The 23408-nt window shown below is 44.9% G+C and overlaps 1 protein-coding gene across 4 annotated transcripts in view; it reads left to right on the forward strand.

Annotated features, from left to right (window-relative positions):
* Positions 1-21476, forward strand: part of PIDD1 (p53-induced death domain protein 1) — a 202771-nt gene extending 181295 nt beyond the window's left edge. For 2 of the 4 annotated variants that reach the window (XR_015308514.1, XR_015308515.1), the window contains exons 16-18: positions 449-654; positions 15159-17225; positions 19420-21476. Coding sequence is in view for 2 of the 4 variants with exons in the window: in XM_086957757.1 (XP_086813883.1) it covers positions 449-654; positions 15159-15396 (444 nt within the window). In the remaining 2 variants the exon portion in view is untranslated. Of the gene's footprint in view, positions 1-448; positions 655-15158; positions 17524-19419 lie in introns of those variants that run through there. The other 2 variants (XM_086957757.1, XM_086957759.1) reach the window with 1 other exon arrangement.
* The last annotated feature ends 1932 nt before the right edge of the window (positions 21477-23408 follow it).

A 23408-nucleotide genomic window follows, 5' to 3' on the forward strand; every position in this document is an offset into this window, starting at 1 on the left:
TTCTCTGGTCTAGCATGACCATATGAGTAGCACATTGTGCTGTAGGCACTATATCTACTCAAAACATTTTTAAAATTGCATATCTCCGGTGTTGCTGATTGGATTTTTGTTGTTCTGGTTTAATTTTATTTATTAAAATGTACCTATATATTTGTCATTGGTTTGGTCTTGTGTTGTGTGTTCACTTTATTACGATTTGTGTGCTGGTTAAATACTTTACACTTTTCCTCTAAGTTAGGCCTGACTGCTTTGTGCCAAGCTACCAGAGGCTTAGGCACAGGTTAATTTAGTGACTTTGGTCATTCACCCTTACAAGGAGTGTGGTTGTTGGTTGAGTAGGGCGTTCACCCCCTCACCACCCAGCAATAACGATATTTCTTACACTGACCCTTTGATCTAATTGACGTGTCAGCTGTAACCTTCGTCTCATTTTTTACCCCACCTTCAGAAACTGAAATCACGTTTGGATGAACAATACTTTCCAAAGAATGGTCAGTCCCTTCCACCTCTCAACCTGGGCAATGCAGAGACGGGCTATCTGACGGAAACCAACCTTCTGGGCATCGCCAGGCGCATTGGAGTGGACTGGAGAACCATTGGCATGAACCTGGGCCTGTCCTACCAGCAGATTGAGCGCATTGGTTATAACAACAGGTGAGCATTGGGAAGGCATGTATTAAGGCATGGGCAGAGTGGGCACATCCAGAACAACTAGATGTGTAACTATCTTAAATTAGTGCTGCCAGTGAATTTGTTTACTGCTCTGTTTACATACACACAATTGATCAATGTTAGCATATATCACAAGAATCTTAAAAAAAATAATAGTAACCTGCCCGCGTTGTTTTTGGATGTTTTTGCCCTATTGCATTCTTCATTTCATATTGTAGCATACTAAAAAATGGCTCAGCTAGCAACATATTTAAGAACAGTTTTTTACTTCTCCCATGGTTTTTTCTTCCAAGACATTTCCATTGTGTTCCTCTTGGCAGTTGTATATGAAGTCTGTACTCCTTTTCCCTTTCAAGCAGATATGATGCTCATTGTCGTCCAGTGAGATCTATAAAAGCATTCCGTGTTTAGAGCTCTCCTTTTGGCACCACTTTCAAGTCCTAAATCCACATCCTAAATACATATAAGCACTGACAGGCCAACCAGCTCATGGTTATGCCTTTGATGCTCTAGGCCTGGGCTCATATTGCCAACAGTTATTCCTAATGGAAGGCACTGCCTCTGCCTGTGGTAGGTTGGCCAACATCGGGTGCCCACATTTCCTCAGTAGGGCAATTGAGCTGTAGTTGTGGATGGACATACCATGGGTGTCATGCTGCTACCTGCAGTAATATTTGACCTCACCTGATATTTCCACAGATTTTGTTGTCTCTTGATCATCATTGTGGTGTTGAAAACGATGTAATTTTCTTGTGTTGCCAGTCCGCGAAAGTGTTACTTCTCTCTGTAGCACTCACGGTGTTGGATTTTCACTTTTTTTGTGATATAAAAACAAAATGTAATTGCATTCGGAGATCTTTATTAAAGGCCTTTATTAGGCACTGGAAAATCCCATAAGTGCTATACTACTAATAATAATAACGAATTATTTAGTGCAACAGCGCCGCACAAGGTGAATTGTTTTTCACTGCTTGAATAATAGGAGTTTTAATAAGCAGACTCAAAGGCACACCTTTGTTTGACACTGTAGGCAAAAAGATAAAGGCGTCCATGTCGGAATTTAAACATGTGCTCTGCTGGTCTTTGGGCAGGTTATCAGTCAATAGACCTATTACTGTACTTTCACACACTTTCAGCCCCTGTATTACAGAACACCCTTCGTTCTCCACTAAAGACATCAGTCGAATATATTACCCCAACACTCCTCAATCTCTTGGCCTGCATATATTTGAGCACCTATGACATGAACCCATACCCCTCCTGCATCCTCAGGGACAATTTTGATCCACAGAATGTATGTTTGCAGTAGATCAACAGATATTTTGGGGTGAGAAATTTTCTAGCATCCATGAAAGAGGCACTTGTCAGCCCTCTCTTTAAGACCATAGGTGATGTACTGGCCAACTATAGGTCCTATCTCATCTTCAACCTCACTTTGCTTAACAATATGGTAGAGGATGTCTGGTACAGCTTGAAGCTGTTTTAGAGAATGTTATCTTCTGAGAAGTTTGTTTCACAGTTGATAGATTGTTCTCTTAACAGAGCTGGTCCATGTTTGTGTTGTGTACAATTTGTTTGTGGCCCTGGCCCTTACATGGTCAGCATGGCATGGTATGGCATGGTCAGCAGTGCGCCTATACGCTTGCGAACTACAGATCTGAATCTCACTTGAAAGCTCTCTTGAAATTACTTTTGACAATCACCCAGTAGCCTGGCAGGTGTGGAAGCCAGGATGGAGACTAACTAGACAAAGCCCAGTCTTAGAGAGACGCCATTGGTGCTTATTGATCTGCCTGAGATCAATGGTCTAATGAGCTGCCAATAATTAATATTCACATGAACCAGGTTCTCAACCTCTGTGTTGTCTGTGATCTCAGTTAGAGCATCATTGCTTCAGTAGCCATGTTAAACACATACCTAATTATAATGTCTGGATATTTGAGATCTGCACCTATTCTTGAGATCACCTGGTCTACAATTATTGGTGCATGCCATTATGTTGGCACATTGGCCTTTTTTAATGCCATGTATAAATATCTTCCTATCTTTCTTACAAGTAAGCAGTAACTAGTAAGCAGTAACTAGGTAGAACACTTCCGTTGATATGCTGAGACCAGTTTGCCGCTCCAAACAAGCAAGTCCGTCCTCCACAATTTGGAATTCCCAGTCAACTTCCACATTTGAGTAAGCTGTCCACAGTGGCCTTTTACCCTTTGGAGGCCTGGGCTTACTTTATAAGCAGACTTGTTTGGTGCCCCAGTATGAGAGTTTCAGAATTGCGTCTAACCTGTTACTCGTTTAGACTGCTTTATGTCTCTTTTTAGGCTGAAAGATTTCAGCCAGCCATAATTAATTCCTCTTCCACAACGGATCCCAAATATGTGGATTCCCGTTTCACTTTTAAATCTATTTACAAAACTCTATTCCTATTCCTGCTCATAAACATAACCCTCTCTCCTTACAAACTCTGCTCAGCATTATTTTCCCCCTCATTACTCATTCCCCCTCTTCTTATCTCTCTTTCACCTCTAGTGATACTTCACCTATCAGTTATCCTGTTCTTGCTGCTGGAATGTCTGTCTACCATTTACCTATCTACCATTAAACACTGTATCCTGACATTACTCTATTATCTCCCTTTTATTATTTTAATCTATTCAAATTAAACGTATGTTAAAATGGTCACTCGTTCTAATCTTGTAATGGTATGAAAGGTTTAGCACCCCACTTAAGCATAATCATAAAGTGTTTTTAAAAATGTAGATCTTTTTATCTGTACCTCAACACTGACTGCTCATTCTGGAGTTTCAGTCTAGCCATTAAGCAGTCATTTTAAAAAGTTCATCACATCTTAATGCATGTCATTGTCAAATTAGTTCAACATTCACTTCAACAAATTATTTTTGTGTTTGATTGATTGCAAATACTCCATACCAACAGTCTTTTGGGAGCAGTAGTTTCCATTTGTCAGTGTTTTACTGTCGTACTCAAATTCTCAGACATCCCTAGAGATCTAGTCTGAACTATACAAAACATTTTTTTTTAAATGAAAACCATTCTAATGTCCTGGACTTTGTAGTCAATGTTATCAAATCAGAAACTGCTTTTCCATTCTATTGGGTGATCTATTTTCTAGATCTATGCAGGCGGTCATGTTTTCAGCAAGTACACTACAAAACATTCTACCAACAATAAAGAAACACTTTGGGATGTAGAGACTGTGGATGGAACATAATTGGCCCAGGTCTGAGTCATAGATGAATCCAATTAACCCTATAACAAGTGCTGAATATAGTCCACATGAAGAAGAGAGTATCTTCAAGTCTTTCAAACTATGAAGATTAGTTTTTGTCGAGTACTGCTTTTACTCTCCCATTTTATATCCAATTTTTACCCTTTTTTAGGAGAGGGAACTCCATTTATCAGCACTCGGGTGGCTTCCAAAGGGGTTTACTGCCCTAGTTCCCATCCCAAAGTTGTGAAGCCGGATGGAGCCTTCTCTATGTCAAATAGTATAAATAGACTTAAAATGCAGTTAGATCACATCCAACGACAATTCCCTATGTGACCTACTCAGAAAATGTCCTCCTTTCACCCTCCCCTCCCCACATGATGAGGCAATGAAGATGTTGAGTCAGTTACCTTTCATATCATGTTGTTTAGATACTCAAATATTGGGGTGTTTTTTTTATCTCCCAATATATACCCCCACATGCCAACTACTCAGTCTACAGTGGGGACACCACTTGCTGCCTACCTTGCTGTTCTGAAGGACCTGCGGACTCCCTTGGGCTGCCTCTGACACCACGCCTCGCGGAACCCGCTGCGCGGGTCCCGCATTGTCTAGGGGCGCTGTCGGACTTGGGAGCAGTTGTACTTTTTGCCATCTGGGGCTAAGGGCTGCGAGGGCTGCGAGCAGGAGGGGCTGGACTCAGTCTCCCAAGAGTCTCAGCCTACCTCGCGCCCGTAACACCTGGGCCGCTCTCCCTTATCGCCCCGCCCCCAACAGACCGCTGAAAGCCACCGGATTCTCTCCTCTCCGTGGGACACCACTTGCTGCCTACCTTGCTGTTCTGAAGGACCTGCGGACTCCCTTGGGCTGCCTCTGACACCACGCCTCGCGGAACCCGCTGCGCGGGTCCCGCATCGTCTAGGGGCGCTGTCGGACTTGGGAGCAGTTGTACTTTTTGCCATCTGGGGCTAAGGGCTGCGAGGGCTGCGAGCAGGAGGGGCTGGACTCAGTCTCCCAAGAGTCTCAGCCTACCTCGCGCCCGTAACACCTGGGCCGCTCTCCCTCATCGCCCCGCCCCCAACAGACCGCTGAAAGCCACCGGATTCTCTCCTCTCCGTGGGACACCACTTGCTGCCTACCTTGCTGTTCTGAAGGACCTGCGGACTCCCTTGGGCTGCCTCTGACACCACGCCTCGCGGAACCCGCTGCGCGGGTCCCGCATTGTCTAGGGGCGCTGTCGGACTTGGGAGCAGTTGTACTTTTTGCCATCTGGCGCTAAGGGCTGCGAGGGCTGCGAGCAGGAGGGGCTGGACTCAGTCTCCCAAGAGTCTCAGCCTACCTCGCGCCCGTAACACCTGGGCCGCTCTCCCTCATCGCCCCGCCCCCAACAGACCGCTGAAAGCCACCGGATTCTCTCCTCTCCGTGGGACACCACTTGCTGCCTACCTTGCTGTTCTGAAGGACCTGCCGACTCCCTTGGGCTGCCTCTGACACCACGCCTCGCGGAACCCGCTGCGCGGGTCCCGCATCGTCTAGGGGCGCTGTCGGACTTGGGAGCAGTTGTACTTTTTGCCATCTGGGGCTAAGGGCTGCGAGGGCTGCGAGCAGGAGGGGCTGGACTCAGTCTCCCAAGAGTCTCAGCCTACCTCGCGCCCGTAACACCTGGGCCGCTCTCCCTCATCGCCCCGCCCCCAACAGACCGCTGAAAGCCACCGGATTCTCTCCTCTCCGTGGGACACCACTTGCTGCCTACCTTGCTGTTCTGAAGGACCTGCGGACTCCCTTGGGCTGCCTCTGACACCACGCCTCGCGGAACCCGCTGCGCGGGTCCCGCATTGTCTAGGGGCGCTGTCGGACTTGGGAGCAGTTGTACTTTTTGCCATCTGGCGCTAAGGGCTGCGAGGGCTGCGAGCAGGAGGGGCTGGACTCAGTCTCCCAAGAGTCTCAGCCTACCTCGCGCCCGTAACACCTGGGCCGCTCTCCCTCATCGCCCCGCCCCCAACAGACCGCTGAAAGCCACCGGATTCTCTCCTCTCCGTGGGACACCACTTGCTGCCTACCTTGCTGTTCTGAAGGACCTGCGGACTCCCTTGGGCTGCCTCTGACACCACGCCTCGCGGAACCCGCTGCGCGGGTCCCGCATCGTCTAGGGGCGCTGTCGGACTTGGGAGCAGTTGTACTTTTTGCCATCTGGGGCTAAGGGCTGCGAGGGCTGCGAGCAGGAGGGGCTGGACTCAGTCTCCCAAGAGTCTCAGCCTACCTCGCGCCCGTAACACCTGGGCCGCTCTCCCTCATCGCCCCGCCCCTAACAATCAGCCAATTGTCATTGAGGATACAAGTTGGACCTAGGAGTCCGCTGCGCGGAAGCGCGCGGGAGCGCCCCGGGAGAAGCCCGGAACAAGGGCGGGACCGTCTGTGGCCGTCAGTGGCCGAAGGAGGCTGGGCTGGGCCCACTCTCTTGATCCCTCTTTGCATTTCAATCAAGGCAATGCCTTCGCCTCCACCACGGGATGGCGCCTCCAGCTCTGGGACTCTGGATAATTACTTTAAACCCACCAAAGGAGAGGCGGACAAGGAAAGCTCGCTTGAGAAACGTAGGGTGGAGCGCAGGCGCTCCATTGAATCTATGAAAACCAGGCCCTTGACCGATATTATCCCTTACCCCACCACTCAAGAGGAAGGCACGCCACCCAGCAGTCTAATTAATTCGACACTCGAGGACTTTCCCGCCTTACTAAGGGAAATTCCCTCTACCCCAGGGAAAGCGCCTGGAAAAAACACAGAGCCAGCCCCTCTAGAGTTTTCCCATACTCCTGTTAACCTGGTAACCCAAACCCCACCTATCCAATTGGCTAATAAGAGCAAGTCCAAATTAAATGTAGTGGTGGAGTTACATAGGCCCCCACCCAGTAAACGTGCTCGGAAAACAGTGGGGGGGCGGGGGAAATCCAAAATATCACATCTTGACTTTGGCAAGAAACGCACTAACACCGTTCTACCGGGGAAGCCTACGGAGATAGTGCTTACCACTCCACCCCCTAAGCCCCCAAACCCCAGTACAACTGCCGCCACCAAAGAGCCAGAGGTTATTTCTTCGAACATAAATCTTCCACTCTCTGCCACGGGGAGCATTGAATTTCTACTCCGCTCCCTATTGCAGCCCATTACCGACAGTTTAAAAAAAGTCGAGATTAGGCTCACGCTACTAGAAACTTCCCTTACCACTCTGAACACTCTAGTAAGTAAGCAGACAAAGCTAGTGGGAACCCATTCCTCTGCTGGGGATCCTTCCAAAGTAGAAGCTGCAACTAATGCCAATAAAGCCCCCCCCAGAAACCCACCACCTGCCCCTCCTTTGCAACCCCTTATGGCCATCCAACTCCAGGCACGGCACAATAACCAAAGCAATAGACCTTCTCACCCATTGGATCTAGCCCCCCATAGCTCTCAAACAGAGTCCTCTGGAATACATCAAGATCAGGTTAACGCCCCCCCACACACGCCCGTTTGCCCAATTCCCAGACCACGGAGGCCAGACCTCCCGCCTGAAGCCAATAGATTAATGGTGGTCTTAGCTGGCGCCCCCCACTTAAGATCAGGGGAAAACGAGGATTACCAATCCCTTAAGAAAAAGGTAATCAAATGGCTTAACTGGAACCGTCCCTTGCCATCCCATTTTAATAACGAAATCATCATGGTGAGAAGGGTCCCATGGCTAGGGAAGACCAGGAAAACCATAGTGGGGGACTGTATTATGGTAACCTTTAAGGATCCGGGCACGGTTCGACACATTTGTAAGCATGGGCGAATTTTGCGAATCTCGCGTTCGCGAATTTTGCGGATTTGCGAACTCGCAATCCGCAAAATCCGCGAATTCTCGCGAATTTGCGGATTTTTTTTTTTTGTGTTTGCGCGGGTTTCTGCCAGTTCGCGAGGGTTTTTTACAATGTCGCAAATTGCGAACTTACCTGTCGGGTCGCAAGTTTCGCGAACTTGTTGTTTCTACGTGTCCAGCCTGTTTGGGACACTCTTCTTCATCACTGCCACTCTCTGTCACCACTGCCACTCTCTGACTACTCATGCCACCCTCTGGCCCACCCATGCCACCCTCTGTTTCATCACAGCACCCTCTGGTTGTCCAGTCAGTGTACATTATTGTGGCAACGCAAGCACACCTTCCCTGCCTCAAGTGACCTGAATTAATTTGGGGCTGATTAATGTGTCACAGAATATTTTTTTAGCTGGCACCTGCTTCCTTAATGCTTCCTGATTAGTGATCTTTTGCACTTGCTAAGTGCTTTCATTGTTGCAAAATTAGTTACAACACCTGCCCTGCCCCAACTGACAATAATGCATTAGGGGCTGATTAATGGATTTGAACTTCCAGCCTGGCTCCTGCTTGTCTCCCTTAGCTGTAATTCAGGACCTTTGTGGCATATGTGTAACTATTCTGAGGTTCAGAGCAGGGTCACATAATAGTTTCAACTGGCAACTGAACTCTGGAGGGGACCCTCAGGAAGCACTACAGGAAATGGCTACTAATGATGAGCCTGAACTTTTGAACCTGGTAAGTAGTTACTTTCAGTTTTGCTAAGATCGTATTTCTGCAATTTTGCACTTATTCGCGGGGCGCGAACTCACGCGAACAGTGCGAACAGTGCGAGCAAAATCCGCTGCTCGCGGATTTGCGGATTTTGTGGGAGATTCGCGAATCTCGCGGATTGCGAATTTACCGAAAATCCGCAAAATCCGCGAGCGAAACGGATTTTCCGCCCATGCTTACACATTTGTGGAGGAATGAACCGATCCCTTGATTCCACCATACAAACCCTCCCAGTATCTTTTTTCTTCCCCCCAATTCCCAGGCACCAGGTCCCAATACACGATGACTGGACAAGGGTGGAATACAGACGTAAACATAAAGGCTTTGTACAACGCCCGCACTTTCAACCACCGGACACACCTTTTTGCGATTTTAATCGCTTTAACTGTCTGAACGGTTTGGATGGGGTCGACTGACTTACCGTCTGTAAGCCAGTGCCAGGGGTCTCTGGCTCCTGTGGCCTCCTGGAACCCCCCACTGTGTCCCCCGGCTCAATTTATGGCCCACTGAATGATCCAGCTGCTCCAGACCATGGCAGAACCGAATCTTTTCACCTAGCCACTGATGGAGTAGTTGTTGTTGAGGGGACAACTTTGGTCCCTCTCCTTGTGGGCAATGGTGCGCCGAGATCCCCGGTGCCACATGCATCTTTTCCTGCCCCTGCTACAGGCCCCGCAACTGAAGTGGAGCCTGGACTCACCTCCTCCAACCCTCACGGTATGGCAACTGCCACTACCGAACATTTGAAGATAATCTCCTGGAACATCGCGGGATTAGCTAACAAATTGGAAGAGCCGGCTTGGGCAAAGTACATAGAGACTGGTGACATATGCATGTTCCAGGAAACCTGGGCCAGAGAGGACTATGGACATCAAGTCTACTCATCATTTTTCATCCCAGCAAGGTGGGAAGGCAAAGGCCGCCCATCAGGGGGCCTTACGACGTGGGTTGCTGCTCACCTGGGCTGTGTGGCCACACGGCTCCCATTCAACTCTGATGACATCCTTGCGGTCTCACTAACATGGCCAAACAAAGCTAACCTCCTGCTGGTCAATATCTATTCCAGGCCGATGGGAATGGCAAAGGAATCACCGACCTTTGATGAACTCTCGAACTTTTTATCTGAACTGTCGACCGATTCATATTATGTGGTGGGTGGGGACTTTAACTCTCACTTTGAGCCACTCCCCGGCCTCCAGGAAGGGTTCTTATCAGAAGAAGAAGTTAGGTGGGCAGTACCATGGGTTGATGCGCCATCGCCGAAAGCTTGGACCCCATTGGCACTGCAAATTACTGCCCTTACGTTAAGGTTTGGACTCAGAGCGTGTAATGGGCGAATTAAATCCGACATACCAGGCAAAAACACTTACAATCGTCGGGGGAGAGAGTCTCATTTGGACTATGTCTTGGTCCAATTAGCGAGGTGGCCAACAATACAGGATTTCAGGGTGATAGACAGGATGGACAGTGACCACAATGCCCTCGAGTTAGACCTTGTCCACCCATCACCTCAGGCCCCAGTGACCCATGAGGAAGGGAATCACCCCACGCTCCTCCTAGATAACAGTAGGAGAAGAATCAGGTGGGAGCATATGGTCACAAATAAGGATAAACTCCCACTGCTTTATGCAGAGATTACTCCCATCCTGGAAACTGTTGGGACTCTTGACAGTGAGGCAAATAAAAAAGACATAAGGAGCAAACTGTTTGATGCCCACGAGGAACTCATAAAAGTTGCGGCACCCCACTTCACTCGTAAATTACGAAAGCCAAGGGAGAGGTGCCAAGGTAAAACACAATGGTATAATGCAGCCTGTAGACGGGCCAAAACAGAACTCCTTGGAGCAATTAAGGAGGGCACAGGAGGGGAACGCCTTAAGCAATGCAGGCAAGCCTATAAGAAGCTTCTTGCTCAGGCCAAAATAGAATGGGAGGAAAACCAGTGGGAAGAACTCACAAAGGCCCTAGCAATACAAGATCAACGCCTGTTCTGGAGGATTGTGAATGGGGGATCAGGGAGTCTACATTCGGCAGTGGAGTCTAATATAGCTCCTGGAGTGTGGCAGGCCCACTTCCAGTCCCTATATAGCGCTGAGTCTGGAGAACTTCCTGCGCCTATCGACCCGGAGAGGCTGGGCCCTCAAGCGGATTCAATAACACTGAGTGAGGTTACTGCTGCTATTTCAGGTCTGGCTACGGGGAAGGCGCCTGGACTGGATGGGCTACCGGGAGACCTGTTCAAGCAGGAGCCCACCGTCTGGGCGCCTTACCTCGCTGCTCTTTTTAACGGTATCCTCGGTGGGATGGAAATCCCTAGTACTTGGCTGGGGGCTGAGGTGGTCCCGATTTTCAAAAAGGGATCCCCCCTCCTCCCAGCCAACTACAGACCGATTAGCCTGATAGATGTAGCACAAAAGTTGTTCGGCAGGGTTCTCCTGAATAGGCTTCAGGAATGGATAGAGGAGGTGGGCGCCCTCAGTCCCTATCAGGCAGGATTTAGGAAAGGGGTATCGACTGTGGACCAGGTCTTCAGATTGAATCTGGTCTATTGGAGGACAGTGAGGTTCGAGGGCGGTAGTTTGTACACGATTTTCGTGGACCTACGGGCCGCCTTCGACCTAGTGCCCAGGGGAAAACTTTGGATCATCTTGGCAGGGATGGGCGTACCACCAGATATTTTATTGACCTTGCAGAGGCTGCACCATAATAATTATGCCCAGGTGAGGTGTGGGAGGTCGGGGGAACTGACTGATAGATTCCCCGTTGGCAGAGGGGTAAGACAGGGCTGTGTGCTGGCGCCGACCCTGTTTTGCCTCTTCGTCAACGGGGTAATCGCCCATCTCAACGCCACCGACTACACAGATGCTCCCAAATTAAATGGCAACAGGGTGCCCGCAATAATGTTCGCGGACGACACACTGTTGCTATCTAAATCACCCATGGGCATCCAAAGGATACTCGATGCCTTTGTGGCCTTCTGTCAGGATAGAGGGCTGGAAATCAATGCCACAAAAACCAAATACATGGTATTGAATCCGAGCCCCAAACAGCGCCCGAATCCCCAACTGGGAGCAGTGCGGCTGGAAAGAGTAGCCACGTTTGAATATCTCGGCGTGACGCTCAACGAAACTATGACCTGGGGGCCCCATCAGAGCAGGGCCAACCTTAAATTAATACAAATTACCGGGGGTATATCCAGGATGATGACCGGCTCGTCCTACCGCCCACTGGGGGCCTTAATGCAGATATATAAGGCCCAGGCCAGGGGGGCGAACTTGTATGGGGCTGAATTGTGGGGCCACATCCCATGCCGGAACCTGTCTTCCACGGAAAATAGGTTTATAAGACAAATAACCGCACTTCCCCCTAGCACTCCACTCCTTCCTCTGAGGCTTGATCTAGGGCTACGGCCACTTGCCGACGAGATAAGTCTAAGACCCATTGCCTTCTTGCGCAGGCTATGGAGCGGCGATGATCTCGCCGATTATAGGGCGGAACTGGTCGAACTATTAAATCACCCCAAGGCGCTTAGTATTCCCTGGGTCCAAAACATCCAGTCAATTTGCACCGATCTGGGGCTCCCTGAATTGTGGACCGAACCGGCAAATGTAGCACCAAGAATCCCCAAGAGATCCCTGGCGAATCTGTATCATGAACACAAAAGGGCAAGGGCCTTAGCTACCCAGACAGAGGGGTCCCTTTCTTCCATATTTTTGCAAACCAAGGATCTCTACAGATTTGAGAAGGCTTTCGATCCCATATATCCCATACTTACCAGAAAGTTATTTCTCCAGTGGAGATACGGTACATTGCCTTTTCGGTCCTTTTCAAGCACCTGGTCACAAGTCCCTTCCACCAAGTACTGTCCTCTATGCGATGATAAAGAGGAAAATGACCTGCACGTGGTCTTTTTCTGCCCAGCCTACAAGGCAGCCAGAAAGCATTGGCTGCTTCCCTTGATTAAGAATTTGGGTGGCAGGGAATACACACCTATGTACAGGATTTTAAAATCCGATGTTTCTGGCCCAACCGTTTTTGCACTTTCCAAATTCTTTACGAATGTTTGGTATACGCGTAATCGCCTTTAAAAAAATGCTGGGTAGACTTTAGATTCGCTTTAATTCTTAATAACTGTTTTTATTGTCTGTGTTGATCTTAAAATCATGTATTGATGTTTTATCAAATGTGACAGAGTTCATGTGATTTTATTGTATGTGTATCTTTTATGACCCAATGGTCGAAATAAAGATTGGAAAATGAAATATACCCCCACATGCCAACTACTCAGTCTACAGTTATGTTATTATTAAATTGGGAATATACATTTCCTTTAATGGGTTCAATGTGGAATGAGAGTGAGACTATGCAGGGGTTTGGTATACAGAGGAAACACTTGTGACATTTTTATGGGGGCGGGGTTACTTAATGGTTGGTTTACATACAGTATTGTCACTACTGTTGTTATAGTAATTGTGTGCATTGATTAACCAAAGGCTTCAAACCCGTACCATTTAAAAGACAAATTAGCAGTTTATCTCTTAGCTTTCTTTGTGACTCTGCTTGCAGCAGGAATTGTCTTGATTACGAACATGGTACTAAAATTCAATATTATTTCAAACACATCTTATTAGAATCCCCCTGCTCAATATTATTTCAAACAATTCTTATGAGAGTCCCACTGCCATACACCTGATTCCTCATGGGCAAATTGTTAATTGTTCATGCAAGTCTATTGTTTCTTTTGTTGATATTTGTAAGCATTGAATAGTCACAACCGGGCACGGGATCCCAGAGCAGTTCTCTGAAGAGAAACATATTTTTCTCTTTTCGTTAGAAAAACCATGTTCCTTGTTAAAAACATATTTTATAGGCTATATAAAACCTGTGATAGCCAAATTCCATTTATTTTCTTTAAAAGAAAGAAGCCATTTATAAACAAGTCACCAGTCAAAAACTTTTTCTTGTTATCTTATTTGACTGGTGACTTGTTTAGACTGAAAATTGTTTTGTTTTTAAATATAGATCATATTAATTCTCCAACCAAATGGCTTTTCTAACTAAAAGAGAAACATTTTTATTTTAAGAAAAGTGATTCGCGTTTCAGCGCTTCGGCTGCAGTAGTCAGAGTTTATGATTACAAAAGAGATTGCCTTGAAGGAGAACTAGGATTACATTTCATCTGTCACCTATAGTAGTCAAAATGTTTCACAAAGGAAACCCCAGATACATCTGTGCTCAGGGCCAGAAATATGCCCAGAGAGGTTCCTGGTAGACTAAGAGCCTTTTTTATTTTTCCAAGCATCATTGAGCTTGGGAAGAAGTATAGCGCATCCATTCAAAGGGTAGAGTTAGTTAAAGAGTATATCAATGAGGGCTCTGCCATTGCAATGGATAGGACTGGAGACTTTCACTGAGAGATGAGCCCAGTTTCAAAGGGAGCCATGAAGACCTATGCTTAGGCATGGTATAGGGGTGATGACTCACAACCAGTACATGGTCAGGGCCAAAAACCAATATCAAAAGTGTTGCTGTATTCTATATTGGCAACCCTGGCAAGATGTTGTCCAGAATATAAAGTGTAGCCTTGAAGTCTCTGCCCTAGCATTAGAGAATGAGACTTGCTTCCATAGCTGGAAAGAACCAAGGATGCCACTGTGTAAATAGCAGCCCAGCATTGGAATTGATTGAGACTATACTAGATTCACTGAACCTGGCTAGAGTGGCATTGGTTGTTCTTTAAATACAAACACATGAAAAAGAATACATATCAAATCCATCAAAGTGTAGGGAAAGTGAAAACGGAAGAAAAAAGTCTTCCGTAGGGGTGAGGATTCAGGTTTTGATTGTTGTGGTCATGCTGCATATTCGTCTTTGGTTTGCTTTGGAATCTTCAATTGCATGTTCATAAAGATATGTATAGTTTATTTTTTTCTGCTGCTTTTATTAAATTAACTTACCAATGATTTCTCATGACTCTGTTGCCTCAAGGGGTGACACAGTGAGCTCATCACCCAAGGATTGTCCCCTCACATCTAGACCTGCTGCTGTGATGTAAGATGGAACCAAGGGTTGCAGCTCATACTTTTAATCAAGTCATTCATCTGGTACTTTAAATGTGTTTTGGTCACAAAGGTACCATCCTGGAAATAGAGTTTGTTAATGGAGTAACCGAACTGGAGTGTTCTAATCTTGCCATACCCAAAGCGTTGGAACTATTGTTGAAAGACTAGTGATGATCTAGACTAGAGTAATGCACCTCTCCATTCCATTAAACACTCTACATATCATTTGTACTGTGCTATTCACCACCCTTTCAGGATGATGATTAGTGTAGTGCATACACAAAGGTATCAATGTCTAGTCAGACTGAGAACAAGAAGTCTTTTGTGTTTGCTGTAAGGTCAGCAGAGTAACTCAGGTAGGTTAAACTGGGAAGAGCTGTAACTGAGGGTAGTCACTACACTGGCATTTCTGTCAAGCCTTTGGTGGTACTGAAAATTGAGATTCACCCTAAATGAATTTGGGAAATGGGAAAGAGTGATGGGTAATCATATGTGACCGGTTAGCCCTATTAGAATGTCACTTTCAACAATGGCTTTCACTTTACCCTCATCATAAGTAAAAGTAATTTTTTTTGTTTCTCCTGTGCAGGGAAGATCTAGACAAGCAGATCGTTGAAATGCTGTTTACGTGGGCTAGGCAGAATACTAAGAACGAGAACTGTGTCAAGAGGCTCATCCAAGCCATGGAAGAAAGCGGACGACAGGACATTGCAGATGAGATTGAAAGCATCATTGAGCTTGGGAAGAAAAAGTACACCGAGTCCATTCGAAGGGTAGGGCTAGACCAAGAAAGTAGCAATGAGGACTCTGCCATCGCAATGGTGTAGGGCCGACGACTTTTACTGAGAGCTGGGTCCAGTTTTAAAAAGAGCCATGAAGACCTTTGTTTAGGCGTGGTTTAGGAGTGATGGTTCACAACTAGCACACGGCCATGACCAAAAAGCAATGCAAAAACTGCTGCTATAGTCTAAATTGGCGACACTGGCAAGAGGTTGTTCAGGACCAAAAGATTAGTCTCTGCAATAGCCCAGGAGTTGGAGAAGTGGAACCAGTGCTAGAAAGCACCATGGATACAAGGAACGGCAACAAAAGTGTGAAAATACAAAGGTGTACATTGTTGACTGATAATCGAATCCCAGGCAGGACCAAGGGGACACTACAGATTCATCTCTTCAAGAATTGTGGCAGCTGGACCAAGTAGGCAGAGCAAAGAGTTGCCAGGAGGACTGTGCTGTATCCGGGATTTAGGGCTAGGTGCACATAGCCACCAGCCTCAGATGAGCAACGACTTGACAGCTCCTTAAAGCCTACGCTTAATGATAGTGGCTCATAAGGAAGGCCTGTGCATGTTCTGAGAGCAATAATATGAGTTCTTCTATACCTCATTAATGGAGTAAACCCATCACACTCTGCCGGGTTCAAAGGTGAAGCCAAGATGTCTGTACCTTATCCTTAGTTCAAAGATGGTGGCTCAAGGCAAGTTGCCCGTAGGACCAACCAAACAGCCATACAGACTTTGTTATTGGAGTGTTTTAACTCTAGATTATGACCAGGCGAGTTACACTTGGTTTGCTGTAGTTCAGGATAGTGGTTACATTCAATCAGAGCCAGGGCAGATCCAAATGAAGACTGTCACAGGCTTGGATCAGGTGAAGTAACTCCAAGAGGGAGCTACGTAGGATCAGGAAACTATCAGCGACTATGCCAACGCCTTTGTGTATTGAGGGTGATTTTTATAATAACCTTGCAGGATCATGGGAGTATCAGAAATAACCTAACCCTGCCAAGATCTAATTGTGATGATCTGTGCTAAAACGTGACCACATGAATTTAACCTTGTTATTAACCTCCTCAAACTACCAGGTAATTCTGAAAGACCAGAGACATTTTCAGGAAGGAATAGACGGAGTAGCTATCATTCTCGTGTGGTACAAATTTTACATTGATCCAGAAGTAAGCAAGACCGAGGTAGCTGCAACAAGCACTGTGGCAAAGCCACAGTCTGAATAAGAACACACTGCAGGCCAAACCAGGTGACAAGGACTGGGAACTCTACCATGTGGAGTCTGGTAATTATGCTAACATCTGGAAGATCATTAGAATATTAATAGCTGTAGTCATTGTCTAATGATGTTGACATCTAGCGACCCACAGTAAGTCCAGAGAAGATCTATAAGTGTGCCACCATTATAGTAGTCTACTGATGGAGAACATACGAAGTCCCGAGGCTGAGATAAGAGGGAGGCAATTGAGCACAGCTGAGACATTATGCTAACGTGTTGGCTGAGACCCTCCGACTACAAGACTGGGATGATTTGCAAACATTCAGGGATACATCATCCTAAGTACTTTACTGGAAACAAATCCAGTGCCCCAATCAAAGTCCTAATAATATTCAGCTATAATCACTGTTTGGTTAAGGTCAATTGGAATCAGAGCACCCAATCGTGTTGAAATCAATGACAATTAAAATATTCTCATAGTATTTGTGTAATGGAAAATATATGAAGGATCTTCTTGTTTGCGCGCTGTTGATGAAGACTGGCCTGAGCAATGCTTCAAGCCATTAAGTTGTTCTTTGACTCCACGTGAGATTGATAACTGTTACTTGTTCCTGACGTCACTTCCTTCTCTCAAAATCACCAGCTATTCCTGAGCTAGAATGAAGCCTGTAACTCTATGGAATACACCAGCATAGTGAAAGCAGAGTAACTTCCTCCTTCTTGCATACACTACTGATAGTTTACAAATTCTGGGCGGCAGGGATGAGCCATCAAACACTCCAGGTCCATAACAAGGACACAAGAATCATGACATATCCTAAACCAACTGGACATCTCCATCTCACTCTGTCTGTACGATCGCGTATAATAAAATAGCTTGGTGGCCTCCTGGTCATGTGCAGTGTATCAAGAAGAAACTGGCCCGCAGCCGTCCGAACAGATTCAACTCTCAAAAAAAGAAATAAAGACCGAATAGATGTAGTTTTCAGAACTGATCTCTCCTAATACTCAACCATGAATGATAGCGGACTGCTCCAGTGCCGGTCGCCATCATGAAAGGACTCGAAGAATATGTGATGTTACAACGAGGTCAAAATGATTGCGGTATGTAACATCGCAGTTTTTACAATAGAAATTGTTACAACGACTTAAGCTGGAGGGCGCTGGACTTAGGAATAGTAAGATTTACTATTGCAACACCAGTCTCCGTACAGTAGGGAAGGTGTGGATAGTAAATCTTACTATTCCTTAGGTTATAGCGCCATCCAGCGCAAGTCGATGTAATGCTTGCGTTGTAATGGCTGCGTTCTAAATGCATCGCGGTGTAATCACCGCGATGTAAAGGATGTTTCCCACTGTGGAATATTGGATGACAGTTAGCCTGGTTGAGGTCTGAATTTCAGCAGGTCCCTTGTCCACTGCACCTCGAGGCATTGTGAGTTCAACTAATAAGATTGTCGTTTGAAAGTAATAGAGCTTCCCGCCTCATAATAATGCGATCTGATGATGGAATCCCAAGGGAAGTTACAGGCCAACAACAACTCTTTTAGAAACTGACTCATGAAAAAGAAGCATTTTCTCCGAAAAATTTGCATTATACATCAACTTGATTGTCAATTCTTGAACTGTACTCCTCTGTTTTGAAGCAAAAGCCGAAGAAAGCATCACAGAAGTAGCGACTGTAGAATGCGATGAACAAACGCATGACGGGAGGGTTGTTCATTGTAGTGCATGTGCAGTCCTTTTGAGCACAATGCAAATTCAAGGTTGTTATAAGCATTCAAAATTCCACAAATGGTGGCGTCATTCCTGAACAGTCAATGATTATGTTACTTATAAGGACCATAGTGCGGCTGGGTGGGAGACAGTCTGGTTTTCGTAACTAAGAGATGGCATTCTTTCCATTCCCCCCGTGCATACTCCCTGTTTGGATGAAAGCGTGGGGCCAGGAATTGGGGTGCAGCAGGCAGACTACAAAAGGATAACAGAAGGCATTCTGGTCAAAGCAAATAAACTAAGGGCACACACTGTATGGCTTGCAGTCAGGATAAGGTGGTCCTGATTGCTCTTCATGCGCTTGAAACGGGATGAAGACAGGCACAGAGACATCAAATGTGGGAAATTACACTTCTCTGATGCGATTTAACTACGAGTAGCTTTTTGAGCCATAATGGGAGAAGGGAATTATGCAGCCCCGCCCTTAAGCGTGACCAGCTGGCGTGCAATGTATTTTTTGCTACTTGTTGCATTTATGTATATTATGCAAACTATTTGTTCCCCAGGATTACTTTGTAAATTCCATGTGATTGTACTGGGGGGGGATGTTACAATAGATTTATAGAGTGCACCGTCTTTTGGACCTCCTGGCGCTGATAACATGACAATAATACATGGGGACTAAAAAGGAAGGCATTTACGGAATAATTCGAGTTGTATATGTTTGTACTTGTTAAATCAGCAAGCTGGAGATGTGTAGGTAATTTGTTCCAACGAAGTGCGGCAGCAACAGAGAAAGAACGGCCACCCATGGGAACTTTGCGAAAACTGGAGACTTGAAGTTTGTAACACTCCGAGGAGTAGAGAGTTGTCATAGGTATGTATATCTGAACGCGAGTAGAGCTGATTGGTTCGTCTATTTAAAGGATTTTTAATTACACCATGTATTCTCCTGTAGCCCTTGTCTATCATGAATTAGCAAAAAAATCTCAAAACGCCCCAGACCTTATGTTTTTTATTTTTTATTAATTTCAATTTTATATAGCGCTGGCAAGACCCGGAGGTATCAGTGATGTGCCAGCAGGCTGTTGCTTCACACTGGATAAGACGTAGCCACAATGATTCTTTCAGTTGCTCTATTTACTCAAATGTAGCACGTTAATATGAGTATCTTTCACATTTATTGAAAAATGCAATTTAGGCCATTACACCAAAGTAGTTTTGTTTAGAAAAATGCTTTTTTCCTTGCCGCTCTTTGGGCAGCCTGCAAATGCTACGTGATTCCAATCCTGAGAGCAGGCTCATCTTTTCTTATGCATAATGTAAAGGTGAATTGGGCAAGAGCTTGAGTATCTCTTCACCATTTCCATATCTATGTAATGAAGGCCTTGACCAGTCTCCCAGGAGTAACATAGATGGCTGCCAAAGTCGAAAGGCGAAACTCTATAAAGTGATTGATTTGTGCTGCAATAATGGGGCCGTGTGTAGAGTTGAGGCTACTGCTTTCATTTGAGTTGAGAGGGTATTCAACCTTTTGTGTGATGTCACATATATACCAATTTGCGCATAAAAAAATTGTACATTTGCTTTGGAAAATATAAAAAGTATGGCTTTGAAGTGTGTTGAGGGAAAACATCCTTGAGAAATTCATTGTAAAGTGTGCCAGGTGTGTCCTTAGCCAAACGGGTAAAGGTAGTCGTGTACTGTTGCAATTAAAGGTACTGATTGACTCTCAAAGCTCAGAAAGATTCTTGTCAACACCACCTTAAAATGTATAACATTTGAAAGAAACAGTAATACCAATTAGAAGCAATTTGGACAAAACCTGTTAAGGTTTTTTTTTAAAAAAAAGTAAAAAAGCATAGTTCTATATTCTTTGGCTTTCTTCAAATCTGTTAAAAAATTAGAACAAAACAAATAGTGAAGTCAGTCACGTTTTTCCATACTCCACTACCCACAATGTGACCTGCATAGGGAAACCATGCCTTGTTCATTACTGCTAGTATATATCACCTCTCCTCAGTTCTTTATACGACTTGTGAAGTGCAGACTTATTGCAGTTCGGAGACTCGTCTCTTCATCTTGACTATTTGTCCTGTGTTTCTGTAATACCATGAAATTTGCAGAAACATCTGTCAAGCCTATGTATCCCAACTTTAGCACAAAATGCTAATCCTGCAAAGACCAAGGCGCAACAGGAACTTTCTTTTTTTTTTCCCCCACATAAGTCTACTCCCTTCCAGGACCACTCAAGGTTCCATTTGTATGGTTCACCGAGTTCATACTGGGATATTTGATTCAGTTTAAAGGGGATGTCACGATCCTTGGAGATGTATAAAAAGTAAATTAATTTCCAACATTTAGAAAATAATAAGCTGATAGCAACCATCCATAATGACGCGAGTCTCAAAATGAGACGTGAAACATTATCCTCTACAATGATGACAGAATCCATGTAAAAGCACTTTGTCTGGATTCTAAGACAGTAGCTTCAAGAATAAATATGTGTATTGAGGCTGAGGGCTGCATTTTACATGGAGATTGTGTTCACCCTACTGTATAAAGCCATCTCTGATGTCTCATCTTGGCTATAACTTTGTTGTAACAATGACGTAACAGCATATAGTGAGGAAAATTGTGGTGGTGGCAGTAAACTAATGTAGCTGAAAGAACTTCCTTATGTTGCCCTAACTGTGACAGTAGCAATAAACTGAGAAGGGTTATAACCAATTTCACTTACTTATTTAACCGACTTTCTCCGGCCCTTCCAGGCAATACACCTTTGTTGCTATTTGCCTCCCCCCCTGATCCAGGACCATGTCTCTTGGAGCTGCTCGTACGCGACATTTTTATAAACCATGTGTAGTAACTGCTTAGTAGTGTATCAATGTTTTTTATTGTTGCATTTAAATTGGGATACATTATTATTTTGATTTATTAAATATTGTATCTAGCTTTGTGTATTTTGGGATAACTTGATTAAGATGTTTGAAGTAAATTATATTACATGTAATATATCTTGGGGCCTTGTAGGCCCTATTAATTCCAGGTGCTCTTTACTACTTGAACTAGCACTTTGCCGTGTATAAAGTTTTTATACATTGAAGGATTTAAATGAATGTATATGTGCTCTTATTTTATTTGTTCTGATTGAGTATATATCTCGATAATAAATGTTTGTCATGTGATTGCGATTGTATATCGTGCACGATTTTTGGGGCAATCCTAAAGTAAATATATTTTATTATGTATTCTCTTTGGTTTGCTACATTGCTGCTGACTTGTATATGTGATTTATGTTTTTGCCTTTTAGGAAAGACCTTTTAATGCTTAACCTTCTAGTAAACATTTCCAGATCACTGCATTGTTCAGTTTTGGCCATTGGTTATGAAAGACAGAATAGGAATCTTTTGGACAGGACTAAGAGATAGCTGTTCTGTAGTATTTAGTGTGAAAGATTTTCAGAGCAGTTTCGATCTTAAGGTTGTATGCTGGTTGATGGGTTTCAGTTCTGGTGCATAGTAATGGCTATGTTTTTTACCTGATTTGTTTATCAAGTGCTTTTACTGAGGAAAATGCTTCAGCGTATCTCAGCTAACCTATGAGCAACTGAATCTATAACCTTGGCAAAATGCAGGGTTGACCACTGCAACACGCATTATCTCTGGGTCTGTGAAAACAAGCCAGTCTCTTGCAGCGAGCCCAGGTTGTAGGTGTCCAGTTACACTTGGGTCTTAAGCCATAAAATGATGTGACTACATCCAGGCAAGGCTGAATTTACTACTGGTAAGGCAATGATATTGAATGGAGGTGGGCAAGAGATTCTCAGTACAAGTGCTGGTTACAGATTGAGCGCAGTGAGTGGAAGCTGCGGTGAGTGGGAGCTACAGGAGTGCTGATGCCATCATCACCCTCAGAGTATGTGTAAATACTGGGGACAGGAGCTGTGTGGGAACCGCATCTGGCTTTGGGGACCACTAGCCAACAGTGAAAGTAGTGTGAGTGTTGAAGGGAAAATGAGGTACGAATTGAGGCGTTTGTTTCTGTTGCTTTATCTTTGGAGCATTCAGGTTTTAGTGCAATTTATGTGGACAGGTTCCAGGTCAACAGACTGCACCCTTGCTACCATCCCAGATGAGCTCTGCTCCACAGCTACGTTGTTACCAGAGTCAGGTGAGTTTTCTTCAGATTTCTTCCATCTTCCCAAAGGTTGGGGATGTGTTTTATCCTGACAAAGTATTGTTTGTTTTTTATGTACAGCAGAATAACACATTATACAATTTTCAAGGACAACAAACTGCCTTTAAGCGAATGGCCATTTACGAAGACCTAAGGGGCCAAATATTCCTGTTCTGAATCAAAGATCCGATGATCCACCGAAGTACAGACTGCATAGTCTCATACTTAATATACGCAGATGACCTAATATTACTGTCCACAATACAAAATTGGCCTGCAGAGACAATTGGACATTTTTATTGAATTCAATAAACAAAATAATCTGTCAATAAATAATGTTTTGGTTGAAGGAACACTAATGAACACTAACTAGGCCTGGATGTTTCATTAACTTACTCAGTTATTTATGTGACTGTTATGCTGCTGCTTTAATAACTGGAGAAGTAACATAGGCATCCTGTTTGTCCTGACGAATGCTGATTAAAGAATCGGAACCCGGCAGAAACATGTTGACCTCCATGCAGAACGGAGGGGTGGTGAGTGCATAAACTCACTCACACCACCACCAACCGAGGGTTTCTAATACCCTTTTTTAGATCTGACTATGGAATCTAGGAATAAAACTATTATGAAGATATCTCTTAGTCGGCTTTAATCCATTTCTGTCTGCACCTTTGTAGGATCTTTTTCTTTTCCTGTTTCTTATTGTTTGTATTGTCTACCCCTCCCTATTGTCCGCCTCTAACGTTGATACGCGCAGAGGCATTTAGTAGCAGCCCTATGATGAAGCATGCCACATATTGTTGTGGGTGAGGGCAGTTTTAAAAAAAATTGTTTGTGCTCCTTTCATGACTGTATATATTCATAAACATTTTTTGCGACTAATCTCACCTTACCCCCTTCTGTGTATATCATGCTTCTGAAATAACCAGATTAAAAAC

Source organism: Lissotriton vulgaris, chromosome 2_1 (genome assembly GCF_964263255.1).
Source record: "Lissotriton vulgaris chromosome 2_1, aLisVul1.2, whole genome shotgun sequence".
Taxonomy (NCBI): domain Eukaryota; kingdom Metazoa; phylum Chordata; class Amphibia; order Caudata; family Salamandridae; genus Lissotriton; species Lissotriton vulgaris.